The 26873-nt window shown below is 42.3% G+C and overlaps 1 protein-coding gene across 10 annotated transcripts in view; it reads left to right on the top strand.

Moving 5' to 3' along the window:
* Positions 1 to 26873, top strand: part of LMO7 (LIM domain 7) — a 142227-nt gene that overhangs the window by 19493 nt on the left and 95861 nt on the right. For all 10 annotated transcript variants that reach the window (XM_069970625.1, XM_069970624.1, XM_069970627.1 and 7 more), the window contains 2 exons: positions 20197 to 20267; positions 21606 to 21675. In XM_069970625.1, coding sequence (XP_069826726.1) covers positions 20197 to 20267; positions 21606 to 21675 — 141 coding nt within the window. The remainder of the gene's footprint in view (positions 1 to 20196; positions 20268 to 21605; positions 21676 to 26873) is intronic.

The following is a 26873-nucleotide window of genomic DNA, read 5'->3' on the forward strand; positions in this document are numbered from 1 at the left end:
TTTATATTTGTAATCAAACCTGTATTATGTTTATATATTGTATTTTCTGATACAAAGACAAGTTTTTTTTCATACCAGAGTATGCTGTAAGTGTACCACCTGTCCACAGTATATATCATTCTAGCTTTAAATTTCAATTTAGTTTTTCCTCATGAATTACAGTAAGTGTGGAGTATTAAATCGCATGTCTTATTGCAGAGAGGATTTTCCCTAGAGGTATCTCTAAGATCTAGGCACTGAACATTTTTTTTTCTTAATATTTAAATTTTATGAATTTTTAGTAATTTTGTTTTAGCACATTATTATGAGGGCGGCTATCTTGCCTAAGCTGTTTTGAACAGTAGACATGGGCACAATAGACTGGAGGGGTCTTATTCACTTCTGTGAGAGTTTTGTAGGCATGCTCTGTTACCTATGCAGAGATCACAGCATAGAGAGGGGGAGGATGCTGTGATTGGCCTGTCATTTATTTGTCTGTGTATGTATAATAGATAGATAGGGGTGTCACCATTCACTGTAATCCAGCCTGTCATGAGGTGCCTGCTACAAAGTGAATCTGTATGGAACAGGAAGTCTCCGTGTACTTTTATTCTAGTGGCCAGGGTGAAAACTCAGGACTATTTTTTTAATACAGAAGTAAAAATCATTTTTTATTTTTTATAAATCGAAAGGTCTCAGTGGTAAGCTCGCAAGGTATCCTGACGCTAGGCACCTTCTCTCTCAGCTGTAATGTGCCAAAAAAATCTGCTCTTTACGCTGAGCAATGGATGAGGGCACAGAAATACAGGACCTCTGTCTATTCAAACACAACCCCTTAATAGGGCATGTGAGAGTTGGTATTTTAGCCAGACAACTCTCTTCATGAAAGGGTGAGTATTGTTATTTATTTAGCCTTGCTTTGACAGGCAATAAACTATTAGCTGTGCAGCTCACATGCTTCTGTCTCCATAAATGTCATTGTACCATCATATTACTGTAAAAGGCCAAGTCTACAAAATTTACAAAACCAAAAAAAATCTGACATCTTGCTGCATATTTCTTCCTTTTCTGCCTAGCAGTATGGGGCCAATCCAGCTTTATGTGAGTGACGTGTGGGTTATATCATTGAAGAAGGAACACAGCGCTTTACCTTAGTGAAAGTGCTGCATACAGGATCTGAGCTGGCACTGGCAATAAAGATTGCCTTCTGCCATTGTAGACATCATCATCTACACATCATCATCTCCATCCCTATAATTAGTAAGGATTTAACCCTTTTACCATGTCATAAGGTGTTAGGAAACATTGTGATATGTCTGTATTTGCTGTACCATGTAAGAGATGATACAATGTCATGATTGAAGGGGTTCTTCTGTGTGTAAGCTTCTAATGAGTGTCTGTCTACATGCTATAGTCATGTCACTCCACCCTGACAGTGACAAGTGTTTGTATTATGACATCATCACCAGTTCCTAATTCCAATCATTGTTTGTTCTAGCATCATGCAAGTAGTAGGTGTATTATTATGGAGTTGCTAGGCAAACGTCTAACCTACTTGAGTCTACATTCCATCAGGCGGGTGATCATGGAAACTGTCATAGTCAAGCCCTAGATTTCTTACTGAAGGCTGAATATCTACAGCACATAAGTGCAAATAATGTTTCTTATCAGGATCTAGCAGAGCTGTACACTAGCATTAGCCCATACACTGCTTCAGGAGAATATTACATGCCATTATTAACATTTCAAGCACATTCTACTTCTCATTCTCCACTGCTTCCGCTTTTAAAGTATTTGCCTAAGGGTGGTTTAACACATGGCATTTTTCTGGAAAACACCATGGAGGACGCATAACATTTTTTTTTTTGAGGGATGGGGGGGGGGGGGGTGAAGCAGAAACAACACAGCAGACAGATGTTATATGGGTATCGTTAGGGAGAGATTTAAGAATATATTTTGAGTGCTGTTGTGGTTGTTGGATGTTTTTTTATGTAGTGTTTCTCTTTTGGATCATTGACACTAACATAATATAATATTTTATTTTTTTATTTATTTTTCCAATCATGAAAAATTGTATCAGGGAGGATGAAGAAAAGTCTAAGTTGCAAACTTATTGTATGCCACCAAAAAAATTAAAATAAATACAGCCTTTAAGGCAACCAATCACCTCCCTGATGGGTTGTAAACTTTCCCGAATACCTTATAGCTGTGCCCAGAAGACTCCGGCAGGGCAGCCATTAAAAATCTTTATTGCTTAGTCCCGACTCTCAGTAACTAGGCATGAGGACAGAGCCACAGTGGCATGTAGTCATGCTGCCCCTCCCCCCCCCAGCCACTCATGCTTGATTGGCAGCCTAAGAGCTGCGCATGGGGCATGCTTTGGTGCACTGGGGCAGGACAACGACCATCTTTTTTTCCCTCAGGCTGGATCGATGCACTGGGGGTAGTGGCGAATTAATTGTACCCTGGGCCCCGGGCTGTCCACCCAACCTGGGCCCCCCCCCGGTCAATCCGCCCACATTATAGTCCGCTACTGCCCCCCCCACGCTGTCCCCAAAAAACACTGCCTGCCTCCCCTCCCTGCTGGCCCCAATAAACATAATGTTTGTTCCCTTGTTGCTACCCCCAGTAAGCATTGTCCACCCCACCTCCCCTGCCCCCAATAAACATATTGCCACCTGGTTTCCTGCTGCCCCCCCCCCCCCAAGGTCACAGCTGCACAGAGGTTGTCAGGAGAGGAGGGGGCTGATCTTATAGGGGAGGTCACAGGGTCCCAGCAGCACAGAGGATGTCAGGAGAGGAGGGTGCTAATCCTATAGGAGAGGTCCCAGCAGCACAGAGGATGTCAGGAGAGGAGGCGCTGATCTTATAGGGGAGGTCGCAGGGTCCCAGCAGCACAGAGGATGTCAGGAGAGGAGGGTGCTGATCTATAGGGGAGGTCACAGCAGCACAGAGGATGTCAGCTGGCCCCCTCTTCCCTATTTCCCCCTTATAGATGGTCCCCCTCTTCCCTATTTCCCTCTTATAGATGGTCCCCCTCTTCCCTATTGCCACCTTTATAGATGGACCCACTCTTCCCTCTTCCCCCCCGTATAGATGGTCCCCCTCTTCTCCCCCTTGTAGATGGTCCCCCTCTTCCTCCCCCTGTGCAGATAATAACAAAAAAAAACACAACACAACTCGCCTGCCGTCCGTTCCCCCGTCGATCCTCTCTCTTTCTGCAGCCTCCGGCTGATGCACGGCTGCCGGGGGTGTCCCGTCCTATCCCCGGCAGCGCGCACATCAGAGAGTTCGTGGCGGATTATAAGGTTGGACATACTGATGACGTGTAGGGCCTTGAGGAAGCGCGCGGCGCATGCGCGTGAAACGGCTGTAGCCCAGTTATCTGTCAGCGTCTTTACCGAGCCGCTACAATAAAGGCTTTTTTACTGCTTCATGGGTGAGTGCCACAAATTCTTCTATGGATACTATTCTCGATTTAGTGTTTACTAATGGGGATCGGGTGTCTGAAGTTAGGCCTTATTCACACGTCCCGTAATTTACGGATCCGTAATTACGGATCCGAGTTAGTGCACATTGATGTCCATTGTCCTATTCACACTATCAGTAGCAGAAATGGATGAAAATCAATCCTGAAAAAAAAAAGGACATGTCCTAGTGCGGACCCGGTGCGGACCCTGATTTATTTACGGATGCTCTCATTGACATCAATTGTCTACGGATTGTTTGCGGATTGTAACATGTTTGGCATCCGTATTTCCGTAAAAAAATATGGATAACTCATGCTCCTATTTGCACAGCAGTTTATAGAAGTGCTGGGATCTGTAGTTCTCCGGATCTCTGTTGCTGCACATCGTGTGCCGATTGTAGCAGAATCCTAGTTACAGTATGGTGTGCCGATTGTAGCAGAATCCTAGGCAGTGTTGGTGATTATATAATCAGAGAGCTGGGATCTGTAGTACTCTACAAGGGTGCCTGCTCTAAGATCTGGGGAGAGATAGTTGGAAAAAACACTGCCGGTGGCGCCTCTCACCCTTTCAATGATGACACAGTTCCAGGAACGATCTTCTTAATAGTGAGCTGCACCTCCCTAACTTTTGTAACTTCTGCCATAAACTACTCCACTGTATTGCCACATTGTGTAGGAAAAGATGCAGAGATTTGCTACTTACAAAGCCCTATGGAAGAAAATCTAGGTTCCAGTGACCCCCAGTGTTTATGGTTTGACATACAAACTGACTTCGTTCAATCCTATAACAAAACAAGAGTATTGGATTTCAGGAAGACAGATTTTAAGAAAATGGAGGAGTATTTAGATAATAAATTAAAAGGGTGGGATAAAACATTGTGAGCGAGCATTAAAAAATGCCATATTAAAGGCAACAAGACTACATTTATAAGAAACTAGCAAAAGGAGGAAGATACCACTATGGTTTGCCAGAGAGGTTAAGGCCATTGTTAGGGAAAAAAGGCAGCCTACTGGAAGTATAAAGAGACTGGAAATGTAGCTGACAGAGACGTATAAAATTATACAGAAGGAGGCAAAGCAGATTATTAATGCTGCTAAAGCTTCATGAGGAAGAAATGACAAAATCTGTTAAGGAGAATAAAACCTTCTTCAGATATATAAGTGACAGGAAGAAGAAAAAGAATGGCTGCAGCATTACTAAAATAAGTAATGGGGAGAATGTTTGTTTATTGACGGAGATAGGGCGGCCGTTAACTATTTAAATAGCTACTTCTGCTCAGCGTTTTCAGGAGGAGGCCTTCACAATCACAGTGTGGTTGATCACAGCTTTGGCTCCAGTTGTATGGGTTCAGCCCTAGTGTTTTCAGAGGCTAAAGTTGCAGTGGAACTTGCTCATTTAAAGTTGAATAAGGCAATGGGTCTAGATCGTGTCCACCCCAGGTTTTTAAAGAACTTGAATCTATGTTTGCTTCCCCCCTGACAAATCTGTATAATGGTGCATTTACACAGAGAGATTTATCTGACAGATTTCTGAAGCCAAAGCCAAGAATGGATTTGAAAAGAGGAGAAATCATACTCTTTCTTTATGACCTTTTCCCTGTTTAGTTTGTTCCTGGTTTTGGCTTCAAAAATCTCTCAGATAAATCTGTCTGTGTAAATGCACCATTACCAATCCCTGCTATCAGGAGATGTCGCAAATAATTGGAGAAAGGCCAATGTTATGCCCTTTCACATGCAGGGTTCCTCTGTATTCCCCTTTAACTACAGGCCAGTTAGCTTGACATTTGTAGTAGTAAAAATGATGGAAATTCTTCTAAAAAAAAAGACTATAATGGATCACCTAAGAATCAACAATTTGATGGATCCAAACCAGCATGGCTTTACTATGGGCAGATCAAGTCAGACTGATCTCATTGATTTCTTTGCAGTTCCTCATTAAGAACTAACAGAAATTAGAAAAAAATTGGCCTAATCCCTGGATAGTTCAGTGGATTTGTGGTTGTCCATAGAATAGATATCAGAGGGTTGTTGTTAATGGTGTGTATTCCCAGCAGAGACTGGTTACAAGTGGTGTGCCCAAAGGTCTGTTCTGCTTCCTAATCTTTTTAATATGTTTGTAAGTGACATAGGAGAAGGTTTGGTAGGTAAGGTTAGTCTATTTGCTGATGTCACAAAAGTGTGCAATTAGGTTAATGTTCCTGGAGGTTTCAGTAATATGGTAAATGATTTAGGGCCCTATTGGGGTACATTTACACAGAAAGATTATCTGACAGATTATCTGCCAAAGATTTGAAGCCAAAGCCAGGAATGGATTTAAAAAGAGAAATCTCAGGATTTCCTTTATTAACGGATCTCTGTTTATAGGCTGATTCTGGCTTTGGCTTCAAATCTTTGGCAGATAATCTGTCAGATAATCTTTCTGTGTAAATGGACCATTACACCAACAGATTATCTCACAGATTTTTTTTGGGAGCCAAAGCCAGGAATGGACTATAAACAGAGAATAGGTAATAAAGGAAATACTGATATTTCTCCTCTTTTCAAATCCATTCCTGGCTTTGGCTTAAAAAAGTGTCACATAATCTGTTGGTGTAATAGGGCCCTTAGTATTTCTAGATAAGTGGTCCAAACAATGGAAATTGCAGTTCAGTTTTCCAAATGTAAAATAATGCACTTGGGAGGGCAGGAATCCTCTATCCAAGTATCATATTGGCAGTTCTGCGTTGACAAAGACTAAAGAGAAGGAGTAAGGGGTAGTGATTTCTGACAGCCTTAAAATGAGTCACCAGTGCAACCAGGCAGTGGAGAAAGCAAATCATATACTGGACTGTATAGCTAAAGGTATTACCAGTAGGCGGAAAATTGTGATTCCGCTGTATAGAGCTCTAGTGAGACCACAGGAAAGACTTAAAGAATTGATTCTGTATAGTCTGGGGAAAAGGGGGGAATAATAATAATAATAATAATCATAATAATAATCATAATAATAATCATAATAATAATCATAATAATAATCATAATAATAATCATAATAATAATCATAATCATAATCATAATCATAATAATCATAATCATAATAAACATAATCATAATAATCATAATCATCATCATCATAATCATCATCATCATAATCATCATCATCATAATCATCATCATCATAATCATCATCATCATAATCATCATCATCATAATCATCATCATCATAATCATCATCATCATCATAATCATCATCATCATCATAATCATCATCATCATCATAATCATCATCATCATCATAATCATAATCATCATCATCATCATAATCATCATCATCATCATCATAATCATCATAATCATCATCATCATAATCATCATCATCATAATCATCATCATCATAATCATCATCATCATAATAATCATCATAATAATCATAATCAAATATAGACATTACAGAGATCTACATATAATTATCCATACATGAGGAGTGAGGGCCCTGCTTCCATGCATGAGCTTACAGACTACAGGTCCTTCTAAAAAAATTAGCATATAGTGCTAAAGTTCATTATTTTCCATAATGTAATGATTAAAATATATGAAAGTTTAATTTTTGAATCATTGCACACCAACTGAAATATTTCAGGTCTTTTATTGCTTTAATCTTGATGATTTTGACATACAGCTCATGAAAACCCAAAAATCCTATCTCAAAAAATTAGCATATCATGAAAAGGTTCCCTAAATGAGCTATTAACCTAATCATCTGAATCAACTAATTAACTCTAAACACCTACAAAAGATACCTGAGGCTTTTAAAAACTACCAGCCTGGTTCATTACTCCAAACAGCCATCATGGGTAAGACTGCCGACCTGACTGCTGTCCAGAAGGCCACCATTGACACCCTCAAGCAAGAAGGTAAGACCCAGAAAGAAATTTCTGAACAAATAGGCTGTTCCCAGAGTGCTGTATCAAGGCACCTCAATGGGAAGTCTGTGGGAAGGAAAAAATCTGGCAGAAAATGCTGCACAACGAGAATAGGTGACCGGACCCTGAGGAAGATTGTGGAGAAGGACCGATTCCAGACCTTGATGGACCTGCGGAAGCAGTGGACTGAGTCTGGAGTAGAAACATCCAGAGCCACTGTGCACAGGCGTGTGCAGGAAATGGGCTGCAGGTGCCGCATTCCCCAGGTCAAGCCACTTTTGAACTAGAAACAGCGGCAGAAGCGCCTATTCTGGGCTACAGAGAAGCAGCACTGGACTGTTGCTCAGTGGTCCCAAGTACTTTTTTCTGATGAAAGCAAATTTTGCATGTCATTCGTAAATCAAGGTGCCAGAGTCTGGAGGAAGACTGGGGAGAAGGAAATGCCAAAATGCCTGAAGTCCAGTGTCAAGTACCCACAGTCAGTGATGGTCTGGGGTGCCATGTCAGCTGCAGGTGTTGGTCCACTGTGTTTTATCAAGGGCAGGGTCAATGCAGCTAGCTAGCTAGCTATCAGGAGATTTTGGAGCACTTCATGCTTCCATCGGCTGAAAAACTTTATGGAGATGAAGATTTCATTTTTCAGCATGACCTGGCACCTGCTCACAGTTCCAAAACCACTGGTAAATGGTTTACTGACCATGGTGTTAGTGTGCTCAATTGGCCTGCCAACTCTCCTGACCTGAACCCCATAGAGAATCTGTGGGATATTGTGAAGAGAAAGTTGAGAGACGCAAAACCTAACACTCTGGATGAGCTTAAGGCCGCTATCAAAGCATCCTGGGCCTCCATAACACCTGAGCAGTGCCACAGGCTGATTGCCTCCATGCCACGCCGCATTGAAGCAGTCATTTATGCAAAAGGATTCCCGACCAAGCATTGAGTGCATAACTGAAAGCAATCGAGTGCCGATCTCATTGATTTCTGCAGTATAACTAGGGGGGGGGGGCTTCCAGTATATGTGTAAAAAAAAAAAGTATTTATTAAAAAGCCCCCTCCCCTAATAAGTTTGCATCACCCCCCTTTTCCCATGTTGCAAATAAAAATAAGTAAATAAACATGTTTGGTATTGCTGTGTGCATAATCGCCCAAAATATTAATTTATCACATTCCTGATCTCGCACGGTAAACGGCTTAAGCGCAAAAAAAAATCCCAAAGTGCAAAATTGCGCATTTTTAGTTGCATCAAATTCAGAAAAATTGTAATAAAAAGCGATCAAAAGTTGCATATGCGCAATCAAGATACCAATAGAAAGTACAGATCATGGCGCAAAAAATGACCTCAAACAGCCCCATAGACCAAAGGATAAAAGCGCTATAAGCATGGGAATAGAGCAAAATTGAAAAATATCTATTCGACCACTTGGAGGTAAAAAACGGAAGCTGGGGGATTTGAACGCTTATTGAATATTTATTGAATGCTTATTGAATATTTATTGAATATCAATTTGATCTAACAGTATTCGCGACACCCGGCACCAGCGCCCATTGGCTGTTTAGTGCCCATTCTACACAGTGAGCGGAGTTTGTTTCCATTCACGGTGTATAAGTGAACAGGAGCTAAGCTGCAGTTACTGGTCCCCACTTCTACACAGTAAGTGGAGAGACTTTCTGTTCACTGTGTAGTGCGGGCACCAAACAGCTGAATGCCATGGGTACCAGTTTTTCTTCTCAGCTTCATACCTGTACCAAAAGATAGAGCCCCACTGTCCCCTTGTTTTAAGATGTAACCACTAGTATAACCGGAAAATGCATAGCTAATATTGATCCAAAACCATATGGACTATATATTGTATTGTGCCTTGTTACTGATGTCCTTAAAGAGAACCTGCTTCCCTGTCCATCATTAATCCTTATACCCAAACCTGGAAATATCCATGAATCAAGGCTATCTGGGTGGGGCGAAGCAATCGGGAACTGTCTCGATGACTTGTTCAAGCAACAAGAAAGTGATGATAGGTTCCCCACAGGCACTTGCTGTCGTAGAGTGCCGCTGGGTCGTCATCATAATCATATGGAGAAAGTTCTCAGCTATACATAACCTGGTAATGCTATACCTCACCCAAGTGTTACATGCTGAAACAAGAATGTGTTGGATTTAACCTGGATTTAATGTGTACAAATATTATGTATTTTAATTGTACAGCTTCAATTATTAGTCCTGTTAAATTGTCCATGTGATTATTATTGAAGAGCTAAATCCCCTCATATTAGGGCTGACAAGTTTCTAAACTTTCTCATGCTGTTGGTATCTGGTTTACCTTATTGTCTATAGCATAGCAGAATGGTCAGCTAGGCCTAAAATAATTCTCATGATGATTCCCCAATCCTGCTACTAACATTGGAATCTAGTATGATTGGTGTTTTCCATTAATTAGTGGGTAATAGGCCACAAGTAACCCAATGGTACCTGAGGATGATCAACGCTTGATGAATGGTCTTTACTGTAAGCTGTACAGCCCTAGTTTAATGAAGAAATAACGAGAGCTCTCTGTAGAGACAAATGGTGGTCAAGGGTCAGACATTTCTGACCTTCTCACTTGTGTCTGACATACAGAATCACTGTGAATAGATTATCCCTTTAAGCAGAGGTGACCTTTTGCATGCGCAGGATCTCCATTGTGGTGGTACCGTTCTATTCATATGAGTGAATAAATCGAATGGCTGTCTTTTCAATATGGGCTTTTACAAGGTGGCATAACTTTATTGGTAAAATAAGTTCCTCCACCGCCTCAACCAACAACTGTTTGCAGGAAAGTGTATTTTGTGTTAAAAGTCCAGTTAGTCATTGCTGCTGGAATGCTGTATAACTCTCGGACAGGACATTGACTTTTTCTCCAGTGAGATTTGTTTTATTACCATCATAATACCTTAAGGTATTTTTATGGTGTCTCACTGTTGGCAGGAGTGTCTTGTGTTTCTGGTGTGGTTTATAGCTACTTGTTTTCACCTTTGTGATTCTCCATGTGAAAGGTCATTCGTATATTTGTTATAGATATGAGATGTTGTGCCCTAGGCCTCTTGTGAAGACTGAGACATAAGATGTTTGGGTGTAATGCTGATAATGTCTCCAAGATTGTAAGAAAATACCTTCATCCTGTGTACGTTTAAAGTGCATGGTCCTGGCTATAAATAGCCAATGCTATATCTGCGGCTTGTTTCTAAATGTAAAGCTTCAATCTCTATATGCAGTATTGAAGTATTACTGTATCCACCAACCTACCCCCCCAAACCGCTGGTACCGTCCATTTGATGAAAGTAAGCCCTTTTCGGTCATGTCTTTCAAAAGTACCCAGTGCCTTGGTTAAGGTAAAAAATCATCTTTCAAGCTGCAATAGCCCAGTTAATGAGGTGTGGCCTACAGCGTCTGTGCCCTAGGCCTGCAACGCCTCTCCTTTTATCCTCCCCACCCTTCTTGTCATTAGGAGCGCCCCGGTGATTTCTCCTATGCTTTGCTTGTCTAAGCAGTGTGCATGCTGGGCTTCATTGACACAGTTGCTGCAGATTTAAAGATAATTTTTCTTGGTTACCCCAACCAAGGCACATTTTAAAGATACCAATGGGAAGGATTTGCTGCCATCAAATAGATGATACCAGCAATATGGGGGGTGGGGGGGGGGGGGCGGTGGAGACAGTCACTTTAATGCATGTTGGTGGGTGCATCAGCTGCTGTGTCTTACTGTAGGGGTATATTTTTAGTGGAAGTGGAGGCTGGATCCCTCAGCCAGGGACCTGAAGATGGCGTAGGATACAGCGGGTGAGCATGGTACAGTAAGAATACCCAGTATAGTAGGTTATCCCCATTGGCAGCAACATATGAAGTTATTTTTGTGCGGAATACCCCTTTAAAAATGGACCAAATTTGCATAACTCCTTCCCATTTCTGGAAACTTTCACATAATGTCTAACAGCATTGGTTATCTAAGGCAAAAGGTGGGATTCCTAGCGGAGCCTGTGGCAGGGGTTTCCCTCAGAGTTTCTGCCTGTTTTACTTAGTTTGAACGGGCCCAAACATATAACAAGTGATCAGAGACCGTCTTGAACCCAGACAAAATTATTCATGAGCCTTTTGCTCCCCATATTTCTTGTCTCACTAAAACATTAACGATCATCAGTCAATTATGGTGGGGTGGTATGGAGGTGGGGAGGGGCATGCACATTCCAATCTCTACTATATCTTCATAATTAATCCACATTAACGCATGCAGTACTGACCAAGGTTGTGGTGTTGCAGTTGGTTTTTATAAACTTTTATTTTTAAGAAATCTTTTTAGGACATATATAATATGCAAACCAACCAGACCTTTACTTTTAGAGCAGAGCAGTGGTCAGTAACCTTGACAACAAGCTGTCAGCAATGGGAGGAAAAGAGTGGGCTTTTTTTTTTTTTTTTTTTTTTAAAAAATAATTTTTTTATTCAAATTTTCCAATTTTACACAATAAAGAAAAGAGGATAGAAAGAAACAATGTGTCTTTAACTTTGGCAACATAAACAGCATATGTCGAATAAACAATCAATATAGTCCCCCCCTCCCCCTCTCTCCTCCCTCCCTTCCCCAGCTCGCGACAGAGGCTCTCCTCTCCCTCCAATTATACTACTCCAGCATTCTAGTCAGGTAGGCGTAGGTCACCAAGGGTGCCAGCAATATCCGCCATAAGATACCATTTAGTATTACGAAAGGGCCTGACAACCTTTTGGCGTTCAGTGGGATCTAGAAAAGAGGTTATGAACCTTTTCCACTTTTTGAAGAAGGGCCTGGCCCTCTTTTCTCTAGATGGCTCAGCTTCCAATTGTTCCATGTATAAATAATATTTAACCTGTTGTAGCACTTGTCCAACAGTGGGCATATCCTGGACCAACCATCTAGACAAAAGACAGCGTTTTGCCACCACAAGGAAAGTATGGATCAATAGAGACAATCTACCCTCATCAGGAGGGATGTGTAGTATCATCAAGTGGGGGTCTACTGGGATGTCCACATGCAGTTTCTCCCGAAGTAAGGAGACAAGGTCTCCCCAGAACGTTCTGACCAGAGGACAGGTAAACAGCCCATGGTAAAGATCCGTCTTAGGTTCGCCACAGTTTGGGCATGCTATGATCCGGTCCGGACGTTCTGGGGTTCTCGGGAGAGTGAACCCATGAGTGGCATGATGCAAAATACGGAACTGTGTTTCCTTTCAATTTTCACATATGATGGCCGTTCTCACCGTGTTCCAGCCCCTAAGAATTTGAGCTGGCAACTCAGGGAGAGACAGCTTGTCCCCCCAATATTTAAACAGGGATGCTTCAACCCCTTTAAGCGCGACATGGCGTAGAGTACTATGCAAGAAAGAAACAGAATGAGTGGACATAGAGGTGCATATATAAGCAGATATTGGATTAGATGTCAGCTCATTCTGTAAGTTTCGCAGTCTAGAAAGTAGAAACCCATGGATCTGTTGGAAAGCAAGAAAGTGACCAGATGAGAGGGCAAAGGCCTCCTGTATTTCCTGAAATGATAGGTATCTCCTTTCTGAAACATTTATAAGATCTGAAGCCACTTTAATGCCCTTTGTTTTCCACTCTCGGAACATAGGGTTTTGCTGGCCTTGGGAAAATTCTGGTTGTCTCTAAAGCTCCATATGTGCACTAACCAGAAATGGAAGACCCAGAAGTTTCCGGCTGTGTTGCCAGGCCTTGACCGTATCCCTCAATAGGAGGCTTTGTTTAACCATAGCCAGTAAAGCGACATATTTTGTATGGAGCAGGCTGTTTAGTGACCAAGGATTAACCAACTGGGATTCTAAATCATAATTAGAATAAGAGCTTGTGCGTTTCACCCAATCTATCCCATGACGTAGCATGCAGGCTAGATTGTAGAGGCGCACGTCAGGGAGGCTAAGACCTCCTTAGTCTTTGGGGAGAGTTAATTTTTTCTGCGCTATCCGTGGCCTCTTCAAGGCCCATATGAAAGAGCTGAACGCCTTGGCCAGAATTGTAACATCGGTATGCTTAAGAAGTAGTGGGACTGTCTGCAACAGGTACAAGAGTTTGGCAAAACCCATCTTCAACAATGAAACACGTGCCAATAGCGAGAGTGGTAGTTTTGACCATTTCTGGAGATCTCCGAGGACTTTCCTAATTATTGGGGAAAAGTTCATAGAGTAAAGGGAGCCCGCTTCCCTACCCACCTTAATTCCTAAATAAGTGAAGAAGATGCCCACTTAACTGGCAAATTCCTAGTTGGTGACGACCCAGCCGACGACCTGGAGGACAGGGACAGTAGTTCACTTTTGTCAGCATTAACTTTAAAGCCCGAGTGGCTACCAAATTGCTCCAGATATCTGAGCACCGTGTCTGTGTCCCTCACATAGTCATCCAGGAAGACGAGAAGATCGTCAGCAAATAGAGCCACCCGAACCTCCCCTGCTCCTATCCTTACTCCCGCTATGTCTGGCGCCATTTGAAGTTTTCTAGAAAGGGGCTCTATAGCCAAATTAAAAAGTAATGGGGACAGCGGGCACCCCTGGCGTGTTCCCCGGAAGAGGGGAAAAGAGGGAGAAAGGAAGCCGGGCAGATGAATTCTAGCAAAGGGATGACTGTATAGACCCCTAATATAGGCTAAGAAAGAGCCCGTGAAGCCCATCCTCCCCATCACCTCCATCATCTATCCCCAGCTCACACTATCAAATGCTTTTTCAGCGTCAATAGACAGGAGAGCTGGGGATGGATGATCCTGAGGTCGAAATCTGACCTCTTCCAAGACCGCCAGAACTTTTTTTTATATTTATGACAGCCGCCCTATTCTTAATAAAGCCTACTTGGGCTTGTGAAAAAAGTTCTGGCATAACCAGAGACAACCGGTCTGCCATAACCTTAGGGATTATTTTTAGATCTAAATTCAATAGAGATATAGGGCGGTAGGATCCCGACAGTTTTGGATCCTTACCCGGTTTTAAAAGCACCTTAATGTGTGCTGTATTAGACAAGCCAGGTATTGGGGTGCCTTCTAGGTAGGTGTTATAAAGTGCTTACAAGGTAGGGGAAATTTCCTGGTTAAGGATTTTATAAAAATCACCAGAAAATCCATCGGGGCCTGGAGCCTTATGTGATTTTAGGTGTTTAATGACCCCTTATAATTCATCTAAGGAGAGCGGGGAATTAAGAAAGGAAACTTGTTCCTCTGACATGGAAGGTAGATTACAGGTCAGCCAGGAAGCCACGTCCCCAACAGGGGAAGAGTTGGGAGCTGTGTAGAGATTTTGGTAATACCCCTGGAGGATAGAGACCACTTCTTTCGGATGACTATATGCTGTTCCCCTTTCGTCTAGCAGTGCTGTAATGCGATGTAGAGGAAGGGGGCCCCTAGCAAATCTTGCCAAAATACAGCCTGCCTTATTGCCGTGGCGAAAAAGAAGGGCATCGAAATATGATCTGTTCAGCGCCTCCCTCCTCTCCATCCATTGTTCATAGTCAGCACGTGTCTGCTGCCAAGCTGTACTTGTCAGGTCAGATGGGGCATTCTGGAAGCGAGTATATGCCTCCCTAAGAGCAATGCTATATTTGCTTATGTTAACCGCAAGTTTTTTTCTGGAGGGAGTACTTATACGCCATAATACGACCCTGCAAAACAGACTTCGCTGCATCCCAGAACAGCTGGGGTCGATCAGCATGGGACGCATTATGGGTAATGTACTCCAACCACCAGCCCTTAAGTAAAACTTTAAATTCATCGTCCTTAGCTAGTCCAATCGGGAACCTCCAGAGAAAATCACTACCGTGTGGCAAATCTGTTACAAAAGTACTTAACAGAAGAGCATGGTCAGAAATGACCATTTCCTCTATAGTATGGGACAGTAATTTTGGTAGAAAGGAATGGGAGGACAGGATATAATCAATCCTGGACCAGGAATCATGGGGGGCCGAGTAGAAGGAAAATTCACGTGAGTCGGGATGTAGATATCTCCACGTGTCAGACAGTCCCACATTATGGGTCAAGAGTTCTAAAGGAGTAGATCTGAGGCAATGGCGTAGAAACGGAACGACTACGCGTTCTGTCTTCAGAAACGGACATAACCTCATTGAAATCCCTTGCTACCAATTTGTTGGGTGTGGGGTCCGCAAGGAGTCGGGAGGTAAGCATAGTATAAAAGGCGCCATTATTCCCTTTCGGGCCATATATGTTGTAAATCCCAACCTCTTCAGATAATAATCTCACCTTTAAAGAACAGATGCGGCCTTCCGTATCATGATCAGAGCCCAGGATTTCTCCATTGAAGGCTCTACTGATTAGGATTACTACTCCACCCTTGCGATGCACTGCAGGGGACCCATAAACATCACGTACCCACAGTTTCTTAAGACGGAAGAAATCTTCCTCGCCCAAATGGATCTCCTGCAGCAGAACCAAGTCAGGTTTTAATTTCTTGAGATATTTAAGGACCATGGTCCGCTTCTGGGGTGACCTAAGCCCTTTGATATTCCAAGAAAGAAAGCGTAACATCAGCCTGAAGCATTGTGGATCTCATATCTATGGAGCCAAGAGGCGAAACCTCCCTCAGCGAGCAACCCACCCTGTTCCCACCCAACAAACCCCCAACAATCCCTCCCCCCCAACACAAGTAACCAGACCAGCTGCTCTGGCGGCCGTTCCGCTTGGGCAGCGACCAGAGAGCGGCGTCCATGGACTCCACTTCTTTCCATGCCGTAAGGCATTGTCATCGTCATACTATCTATCAGCTACCTCTCGCCGCGCCCGCCAACTGCAGAGCTAGAAAATAACAACCCTGAACTAAGCAAACATACATCGCAGGTATAAACATGAGAGCTAGAACCAATTTAACTCAACCATAGGTTAACAGTCACCCTCCTGTAGTGTCCTGCTCACAACTTCATCACCCTCCGAGACCTCGAGGGCTTCAAGGTGGCAGGGAGGATCTCCTGCGACGCTGTTCCTTGGGTGCGGAGAACCATTCCGAATCTCCCAAGGGCGAAGAGGCTCGTGTTTCTCCGTGTCTGGGTGATAGGGAAGCCTGGCGCCGAGTGGGTCTATTCCCGTCTCGCATTTGGGGATCATCGTAGAGACCTAGGTCTTCCTTGGCTTTATCCGGAGATCGGTATGTTGAGAACGAGCCATCTTGATGAAAAACCCAGAGTGTGGCTGGGTGTAGAAGAGTGAATCTGATCTTCCTCTTATGGAGTATTGAGCACACCTGGGCGAACAACTTACGTTGTCTAGTGGTTTCTGCGGAATAATCCGCAAAGATCAGTAGCTTCACGTTGTCATATAAAATCCCATCACGATGGCGTCTGAATGTCTGTCTGTAAGATTTCTGCTTTATCAGAATAGTCTAAGTACCGTACAATGACCTGGCGGGGTCTGGGGCGATGCTGGAGAGCTGGCAGCGATACTCCACTAGGTTGGTGTCTCAAGTCAGCCCCCAGTCTATGTGCCCGTTCTACTTTGCAAGTGTGAGACAGGCCCAGTAGGGAAGGTATGGTGACTTCACACAACGTCACAAGATCTTGTTGGGAAACAGTTTCCGGGACCCCTATAACCCGTAGGTTGTTCCGCCGTGAGCGGTCTTCCATATCCTGGATTTTGTGCCACAGTCTGCGGTTATCAGCAATTAAATCCCTTGATGTGGGAACAAGTGAAGCCATACCTTCCTCTAGCTGTAAGATACGGGTTTTTGCCTCATCCAGGCGCCCGCCCTGTTGTGTGACCTCCGCTTGCAGCTTCTTTAAGAGTGGGCTTTTAAGGATAATGAGTTTGTTAAATGTATTTGCCAAAGTATTTAAATTGATGAGCCCTACAATTATAACTATATTAGTAGAGTAGGGAATACCCCTTTTAACACTGGAACAAAAGAGTTATAAAATTGTTAAACTTTGCGCAATGCCAGTTATTGCAGTTTTCCAGTGATTGGGCTCTTGTACATGACACTAGGTGATCCAATGAGTGTGCTGGCATAGCAGAAATGTGACCAAACAGGATAGCATATCTTATACCTTCACACCCTACTAGGAAGTAATAGAATGCATGACATGAAATTGTGAATCACAGACTTATTTGTGTGTATTGCACTGGGCCATGGTACAGTGCTTGATTCTCCATCATGCTTTTAACTCTACCATTTTACTCTGTATGGCACAAGGAAATCATATGCTTCCTTTTTTTTTATTAGTTATGAAAGGCTAATAGTGTGATTTTATACCCTTGTCCTATGAAACCATATTCTTTAATTTCCCACCTGTGTCTATGCCCATACATCCCAGTAAGTCATGTTTATATTAAAGTCATGATTAAAGATATTTTCTCTTTTTTTCTCCTCTCACTCGCGCTTTCATTCTGTCGTTCTCTCTTGCTATTATGTGACGTTAAGAAGCACAACGCCTTCCAGGATTAGATAAGAAGGCAATGTAAATAGTTTCACAATTCACATTCATTTCAATCCTTGCAGTGCCCCACCTCCATTTGTTATTTGCCCGGTGTTTTATTTTAATAAGTATATTAATAACCAAATTGCAGTATGTCTGTGACATAATGTACACAGCTTAATGGAAGTGAACTCTTTTCCTGTTTCATCCACTTTGACCTTAATGAGTAAAAATAAATAAAATGAGACTATTTAAGCTGTGTTTATACATTAGTTAGGTTTCTTTTACATGCTTGATTGATACAAGCACTGGTCAACTATGTACAAGTCGATGTGCTTCATGTTAAAAGTGCCCTATTTAGACAGAGTTGCATAGAGTCTCCCCTGGCGTACTGCTCCTGGCCAGCTACATTTACAAATGAAATCTGCAACAGAGACACCAAAAGGAGCCTCTGATACAGATGTGAACCTACCCTAAAGAATAGTCATATCACATGGACAGAATTCTCTAATACTTGGTTGCTCAACAGTATCAAAATCCAAACATTTTTTGCAGCCATCTTCTTGCACATGTCTGCTGGTAGACCCATCCACAACAATTCTTTATAGTTCTTGAATGCTTGCATGGTTCCGTCTTCCTGAAACACTTTGCATTGTTCCAAGATTTTCAATTGGCTTGGAGTCCTTTGGTTTCTTACCTTTTTGAATGTGTGCTTTTTGGGCCATTATTTTGCTGCATGGGTCACCTTGTTGTATTGTACACGGTTTCTTACACTTAGAATTTATCGCCATGTCCTCCTCTTTTATTGGGACTGGAGGAATTGAAAATGTTTTAGAAACATAGGCAGCGCTACAACATTATGAGCTCTGTTTGTTGAGTATGTAGTATATAGTACTACATAAAACCATTGCTTCAGGTCTCTCCAGTTCAGCCTGAAGTTCTGTCTCTACTGTTTGCCCCATTCCAAACCAGCCTATGCAGGATTTTCATCCCAAAGCCACATCCTGGAAGGTTCTTGACTGTTGCATGAGTAGAAAAACTTCTTAATAACATTTTGAACTGTTGAAACTGGAATTCTAAGGTCTTTGGAGATAGTCTTATAGGTTTTATGCTGCCAAATATTTGGTTATAGCATTTCTGGCTGGCACCAACAGCTCTCCTGTCTTTGTCATTGTGAACAGAATAAAAGTTGTAAATTGGCCTTAAGTGGCCAGTTTCACACATACAGGATTCACAGTGTATTTCCTGCTGCAAGTTCCACAGCGAAATCCACTGCGATCCTGTGTCCTGTCATTTTCTATGGGTGTACATACTTGTATCGAAATTTTCATTCCGCTGCGAGTATTCTAAGCCCCTTCCCACTTAGCCCTGCCCAGCTTATACATTACCTGCCCACACTCCCGCTTGATGCGGCTCCTGGCTAACTGGTGTCCTCAGCCAATCAGTGCGCTGCCCTGCCGCAGCACACTAATAAGCTGAGCTGACTGATTGGACGTCAGGGAGCCGGAAGCCTGAGAAGAGCGTGGACAGTATTAGCCGGGCAGTGGGTTAAGTGAGAAGGGGCTTTACATACTTGCAGCTGAATGAAAAAATCTGCTGCGAGTACGTAAACCCATAGAAAATGACAGGACTCAGGATCACAGCGGATTTTGCTGTGGAACTTGCAGTGCGAAACCCGCTACAAATCCTGTATGTGTGAAACTGGCCTTAGGCTGCATTTACATGTTCCGCGCAGAACAGGGACGTGAAATGCCTGTAACAGACCTCTCCCCTGCCTGGGCAGCATCTGTGATAATATGCTGGGAGCGGGGGAACTGTACAGATATGCGCCGCTCTGTAATGACAGAGCCACGCGGCTGATTCATTACAGCACGGCGCATATCTGTACAGTTCCCACGCTCCCAGCATCTTATCACAGATGCTGCCCTGGGGGGGGGGGGGGGGGGAGAGTAGTCCGTTACAGGCATTCCACGTTCGTGCGGAACACTGAATGTGTGAATGCAGCATTAGGCTATGTTCACACTACGTAAAAGTTCTGTCCGCACAAAGCCCTGTCTGTTCACACAATGAAGCGAGCGGCTCTGGCCGCTTGCTTCACTGTGTGCTATGGGAAGCTCTGATGCGGGCGCAAGCTGACAGAACGGCCGGTCTCTTACGTAGTGTGAACATAGCCTTAGACTGTTTTCGCATATGCACCATGTACCTGTCTTCCTCATGTCTTGGAAGATACTTTCCAACCAGAGGGAGGAAGTGGAGTGCAGGAGAGCAGTACAGGTGAGATCTTTTCTGCTCTCCAGATAACCCCTTTAATCTTAACCTAGCATCGCCTACAACTTAACACTTTTTTTTTTTAACAGGCAAACATAAAATTAGTTGGAACAGAATTGTCAGAACATATATAATTTTATTATTTGTTTTACATGTTTTAGGAAGTAACTGCTAAACGTTTTGGGGACCAAGATTTCCGCTCTGCTCTAGAAAATGGGGTGCTCTTGAGTGAGTAAGTATCAAAGATTTCTACATTGGTTAAAATGTTGTGAAAAGAAAAAAAGCAGGGTGTGTGTATTCTTAATTCCTACCTCAGGTAGTAAACTTAGTGATGTAATAAGGCTTCTTACCAAACCCTTAAAAACTATGTAGACAATTTTACCTGGACCTGCACACCCTGCAGAAGTGATGGCAGTGTGATGAGCCACACCAAAAAATTGTAGTATAGTACTCCATTGTGTATAAATTTAATAAATATTACTGATGTTATAACTAGTTATGAGCGAATACTGTTCTATCGAATAGATATTTGATCGCATAGTAAGGTATTCGATAGTATCGAATAGTACGCCGAATATTTGATGAGCGTTCAAATCCCCCTTCCCTGTTTTTTTTCGCCAATCAACATGCAGGGAGTCTGCCACAGCCCCTTGGTGTACGTAGCATCGCAAGAAACGAGAATAACAATGATTGGATGGCCTAGTCACATGACCCACTAACAAATATACACAGCCCCTGCTGTTATGCCCTCAGATGCGATTTGGTAGTGAGGAAGAGAACTTGGAGAGATAGTGATTAGCTTTTGGTTAGGCAGGAGTTAATTAACCCACAACAGTCCTTTTCAGGGCTCATCAAACAGGTCAGTTCAGCAGGCTGCTTAGGGCTAAAGGATTAATATTAAAGAGTAGTGCAGGCAGGCTGCTGTGCTACTGCTTTGTGCTGCTGATACGTGCTAGAGTGCTAGATCTAAAAAAAAAGAGTAGTATGTGTGTTCATCCAGTGCTACGTGCTGCTACGTCATACATAAATATGAAAGGCTGCTGTGCTACTATAAGGCACTCTGTTTACCAAGTGCTACGTGCTACGTAATACAGCCGTCCAGCTGTACCTATAAAATATTCATACACCCTTTAATAACCAGGTAATTTACCTGTATGCACCTACATGCAATTTTTTAGGGGGCTCACTGTGATTTTTGGGGTGTTAGATGCATCCCCTGCTGTCCCAGTTGCATTCCAGTGGTGTTGGCTTCATTTACCGAGGTGTCATTGTCGACTTGGTGAACCTCCAAGTGGTCGAATAAATGTTTTTCAATAATCGAATACTTGTTCCCTTAGACTTAAATGGGATCGAATATTCAATCGAATAGTCCAATATCAGGGAGATATTCGTACGAATATCGAATATTCGATTATTTCACTATTCGCTCATCACTAGTTATAACCATATTACTGATGGTATTAATCATTAAAGCACAGAATTTCAGATGGTATACTTTGTTGGCTTGGTGGCAAGATTCACTCTCTATTTAATTACATTTCTTACACCTGTCGTTTTTTGTTCTACACAGCCTAATCAACAAGATCAAACCTGGAATTATTAAAAAAATTAACAGGCTGTCCACACCTATTGCAGGCTTGGTGAGTATTCTAAAATCTAAAAAATGTAAATAGCATTTAGTAAAGTTTATTGACTCCTATGCTAAGTACATAGTACCAAAATAATACTACAAGTGTTGTGACAAAAATCGTACAGGTAATAAGTTTATCATAAAAAAATATACTTCCCCTTTTCCTCCGTAGTGACCACATTGATAAAACTGTTTATGGTATCTGAACTGTGAACACTGTACCTTTTAAACACGTCAACTTATCTTGCAAAACAAATACGCAATTATGTCAAGTAAAAAAATACAACTCTCATATTTAGTCGTTTTTTTTTTCCACCAGCACAAGTCTAAAAATCTGTTTTTACTCCAATCGCCCTAGGGTAAAACTGACTTGTTGTTATGCATGTTCCTCAAGTTGTTATGATTACAACAATATGTAACTTGTATAACTTTTTTTAATTTTTTAAAATCCAACAAATAAAATAAACCTTTTAAAAAATATATATATGTTCCTTAAAATCGCTCTATTACCAGGCTTATAACGCTTTTATCCATTGGTCTATGGGGCTGTGTGAGGTGTCATTTTTTTGCACCATGTGTTCTTTTTATTAGTACTGTAATTGCGCATATGTGACTTTTTGATCGCTTTTTTATTACAATTATTTGAAATTTGCTTAAAAAAAAAATGCACAATTTTGCCCTGTAGAATTTTTTTACGCTTACGCCATTTACCATGCGAGATCGGGAATGTGATAATTTAATAGTTCAGGCGATTGCCCACACGTCAATACCAAACATTTTTGTTTATTTTATTTATAAAATGGGAAAAGGGGGGTGATTCTGACTTTTTTTAGGGGAGGGGATTTTGTATTAATAAACTTTTTTTTTTTTTTTACACACATACTAGAAGTCCCCCTGGACCTCTCATTGAGATCTATGCAGTATAGTTATACTGCGTAGATCAATGAGATCTATGTTCTATTGCTTTCGGCTGCTGCAGCCGACAGCAATAGAATGCCGAGCCGGGATCAGCGCCATTACGGTGCAGACCCTGGCCGGGTGAGGATGCGGGGGGGGGGGGGGGGGGGGTTGATCCCTCCACTAGACCACCAGGGAAGATGGACAGCAAGTATTTAGATGCAGCTGTCAACTTCAACAGCTGCATCTAAATACTTAATTAGCGGGCACGGCAATCGGACCGTGCCCGCTAATAGCCACGGTCCCGGGCTGCATATAGCACCCGGGATCATGGTAGTTCAGAGCGGGACCCCCCTCTGAACTCTCCTAGTGGCACCAGGACGTTACTGAATGTCCTAGGGGTAATAACTAATTTTATGTGGCATGAATATCTTTTTCACAAATAGAGAATTTCAAATTAAGAAAAGAAAAAAAATTTTCTTTTTGTGAAAAGTTTTAAGGTTTTTCACAAATGGCCTCCTGACTCTCTGATAGCAAATAAAGAAAGAGTCAATTTCTGGGAATAAGCTGCCTTCAGATGGCTTTCTTCCCATTCAGAATACAATCACACTTATAATTTGTGAATATGGAAATCGAAAAAGAAAGCAGTTGGCCGAACAAGGGTTGGCTGACGGCTATCTTATGTATATGGCTTGTTTAACTCTGGCATCTCCCACTCTTTATGTGGGCTTAGTAAAGGAAATGCAGTTGTCTAGTTAGATGGAGTGTGTTATTTTGAGCAGATATGTTTCCTAGGAATTAAGTAGAATTACTGCATTCCAGGTGTAAATCATAGGGATAGTCCTATCTATCATTTTATGTTTGTTTGTTTTTTTACTGTAAAGTTACTTGACGCATGGGTGCTTAATGACTTTCTTTCCTTTTTACAGTTTATTTTTTCCTGCCTTTGTTTTCCCATAAGCAGCTGTTGGTTAGGAAACTATTTTCAATGTGCTAAATAAATTATAAGTGATAAAATGTAATTGAATGCTCAGATTGTGGGTATACTTTATTTCCCATTCTCCCCAGGTCATATTATTGTTTAGCCCTAACGTCTTTAACCATTTTCTACATTATTGGTTTAGGGTTTAAAAAGGTCACCCTGCCCTAGACCGCCAAGGATGTTTTTTCCCCAAAAGGGCTGCATTCAGAGTTTAATTGAAAATCTTTAAGAAATTCTTTAATATTTTTAGGGTGAGTGGTGCACATCCGTATTTCACATGATATTTAACATGGAAATCAAATAAAGATTCTCAATACTGTTTTCTCCTTTTTTTCATTGCTGCCACTTTTTGGGAAGCATTTCCTCAGTCTATCAGGTACATTTCTTATATTTATATACTGTTGTACCTCAGCAGTAATGCCCCAGTGTAGGTGTTCACAATAAATGCCCTACTTTGAGTCTGGTAACAATAGGGTAATTATCTTTTTTAAATGCATTTATGTTACATTTGGGAGGGGGGGAGGAACTGTTAATGGTGTACTCTGGCAGAAAAAACAAATCCTTAAAATTAACTGGTGTCAGAAAGTTATATAGATTTGTAATTTACTTTTGTTTAAAAATCTCACATCTTCCAGTACTTATGGGCTGCCGTATGTCCTGCAGGAAGTGTTATATTCTTTCCATAACACGGAAAGAGGTGGCAGCAAAGAGCACTGTGTCAGACTGGAAAGAAAACTTCACTTCCTGCAGGACATATGGCAGCTGATAGTACTGGAAGACGTGAGATTTTTAAATAAAAGTAAACTACAAATCTGTATAAGGGCGGTTCAGACTACGGAGTTAGTGCGGATGCCTGTACACTCTCACGGTAGCGCCTCTCCGCCCGCGCCATAGACACCATTCTATGCATGGGCGGATTCCGCATTCCCCCGAAAGAATTGACACGTCAATTCTTTCGGCAGATTTCGGAATCAGCCGGCCCATAGAATGGTGTCTATGGAGTCGGTGGAAGTTCTAGCGACGGAATTCGGCGGAATTTATCCGCGAGAATTCCGTAGTCTGAACCCGCCCTAACTTCTGAAATTAGTTAGCATGAAAGGAAAATAATGCTGGAGTACCCCTTTAAAGTGATATTGTCACCCCCTTTCCATATGAGGAGTTATAAGCTTATATTGTTGAGGAGTTATAAGCTTATATTGTTGACATTGCATATCTTAACCATATAAAGGATTTCTTTGGGATCTCTTCCCTCAAAAATGCATGTTGTTATTGGTGGACAGTGCCATAGGGGCGGGGCGCTGGCCATGGAACCCCATATCTCCGCTCACATCGGTGCCGTAGGGCCTTCCTTCTCCATGATGTCATCGCAGTCTAGGCCTCTAGGTTGGCCCATTCCAATGACTGGAGAGGGGGCGGAGCCTAGACACAGGCGGAGGGGATGGGGCCTACACCACCGATGTGGGCAGGGATATGGGGGTTCCAGTGCTTTTAAGCCCCGCCCCTACGGCACTGTCCACCTACAATAACATGCGTTCTAAGGGGAGAAACCATTAAGAAATACTTTATACGGCAAGATATGAAATGTCCAGAATGTAAGCTTAAGAATGGTGCTGAGAACTCCTTACATGGAAAGGGGGTGACAATATCACTTTAAACCCTTGGTTCAACAGAATGTACATATTGATATACTAAAATGGGGCACTGGTCTTGCATCCTAAGCACTGCTTATTTATAAGGTCACACGAACTGGAGAGAATGGAACGGCTGCACATCCCATCTATGGCTGATACTAATGCCGCTAGGCCTATATTAAAAATCAACACCAGAGTGTCTGTATATGAATTGATCAAGCCATATTGCCCCGTGTCCACACGGGTCCCTATGCTAACTCCACACGGTGTCGGTCAGCGACCGCCAACCCCGCAAAGCATGCACATGCAGGGAAGGGAGGCTATGGAACTGCCCTGCAACCCCAATGTCACAGGACCAGACCGAAAAAGCCCCACAAAAACCCAGCCAGCACCACCGGCGGGGAAGGCTGCCCCCAAACAACACAAGTATGGATATGGTATTACACTTACCATTGCTGCTCTCACAGAATGGGGATGACATAAGGTCCAGACATGTGAGCACAGGCATATCCTGCTAATTTTGGTCATGTGGGTCTTATAAAGGAGTGCTAGCTGTTCAGAGAGGGAGAACTGTGCTTAAGAATGGTGCTGAGAACTCCTTACATGGAAAGGGGGTGACAATATCACTTTAAACCCTTGGTTCAACAGAATGTACATATTGATATACAAAAATGGGGCACTGGTCTTGCATCGTAAGCACTGCTTATTTATAAGGTAAAAAGAACTAAGAAACAAACACATGTGGGTAATAGTAATGCCTTTTTCCGCCTTGCTTGCTGCTTTTATCCTGCTCCCGAAGTTTGGTAGTACTTTAAATTCAGAAGTTGTCATCTCTGCTGTCTCCCATTCTCCCTCGCCCTGCAGCAATTCTTTTCAGGGTTATTGAAATGAGCTGTTCTTCAAGTTCAAGCTGGGCCTGTTAGAGTAGTCACTGCCTGTCTAAAGGGAACAGCGTTAATATGGAGAAAAGCTTAGGCCAAGCCCCCTGGTACTAGTGAAAGTACTATTCTGTAACAGTGGCCAGGTTGGGCTGGGAATAAAAAAAAAATAAATGTACTCACCTTTTAGACCCCCCAGAGTTACTAATGTGATGGTGCCCAGACTCTGCTGGTAACCCCTATTTGCTCATGGAAGTTTCTGCTGAGCCAGTCATTGGCTGTAGTAGTGACCCACCTTAGTCAGTCCTTGGCGGAGCTTAAATTTCCATGTGCCAAGATCTAGACCAGGAAGAGTTTAACAGCAGGTACCAGGCACCGTCCAAATGGCAGCTTTATGGGATTGGGCGGGTGAGTACTTTTTCTTCTCTTTTTAGTCCTACATATATATAAATTTTTTTAAGAAAAGCTATATAAACCCTATAAAATAGGATTAGGCATTTGTTTAATGAAATTGAAACAAAGTCAAACTTAATGTCCTTTTTGTGTATGATTAGTCCTTTGTTTTGCAAATTTACAGGTTTAAAACATGAGTAGATTCTGGATTGTGCCAAACAATCTTAAGGAACAGTAATTCAGATTGTTCATTTTATCTCTCTATCTTGTAAGGTAGCCAAAGTGTTATTCTAGATTCATGCTGGAAGCAAAGTCGATGATCAGTGCCCTTCTTACAAAAGGACAGAAAACTAATACTCCAAAGCCTCCTTTGTTTCTAGTTGTGCCAAAATGTACTGTAGCTTTATAACATGCACATTGTATGAAA

Source organism: Dendropsophus ebraccatus, chromosome 5, assembly GCF_027789765.1.
Source record: "Dendropsophus ebraccatus isolate aDenEbr1 chromosome 5, aDenEbr1.pat, whole genome shotgun sequence".
Lineage (NCBI taxonomy): Eukaryota > Metazoa > Chordata > Amphibia > Anura > Hylidae > Dendropsophus > Dendropsophus ebraccatus.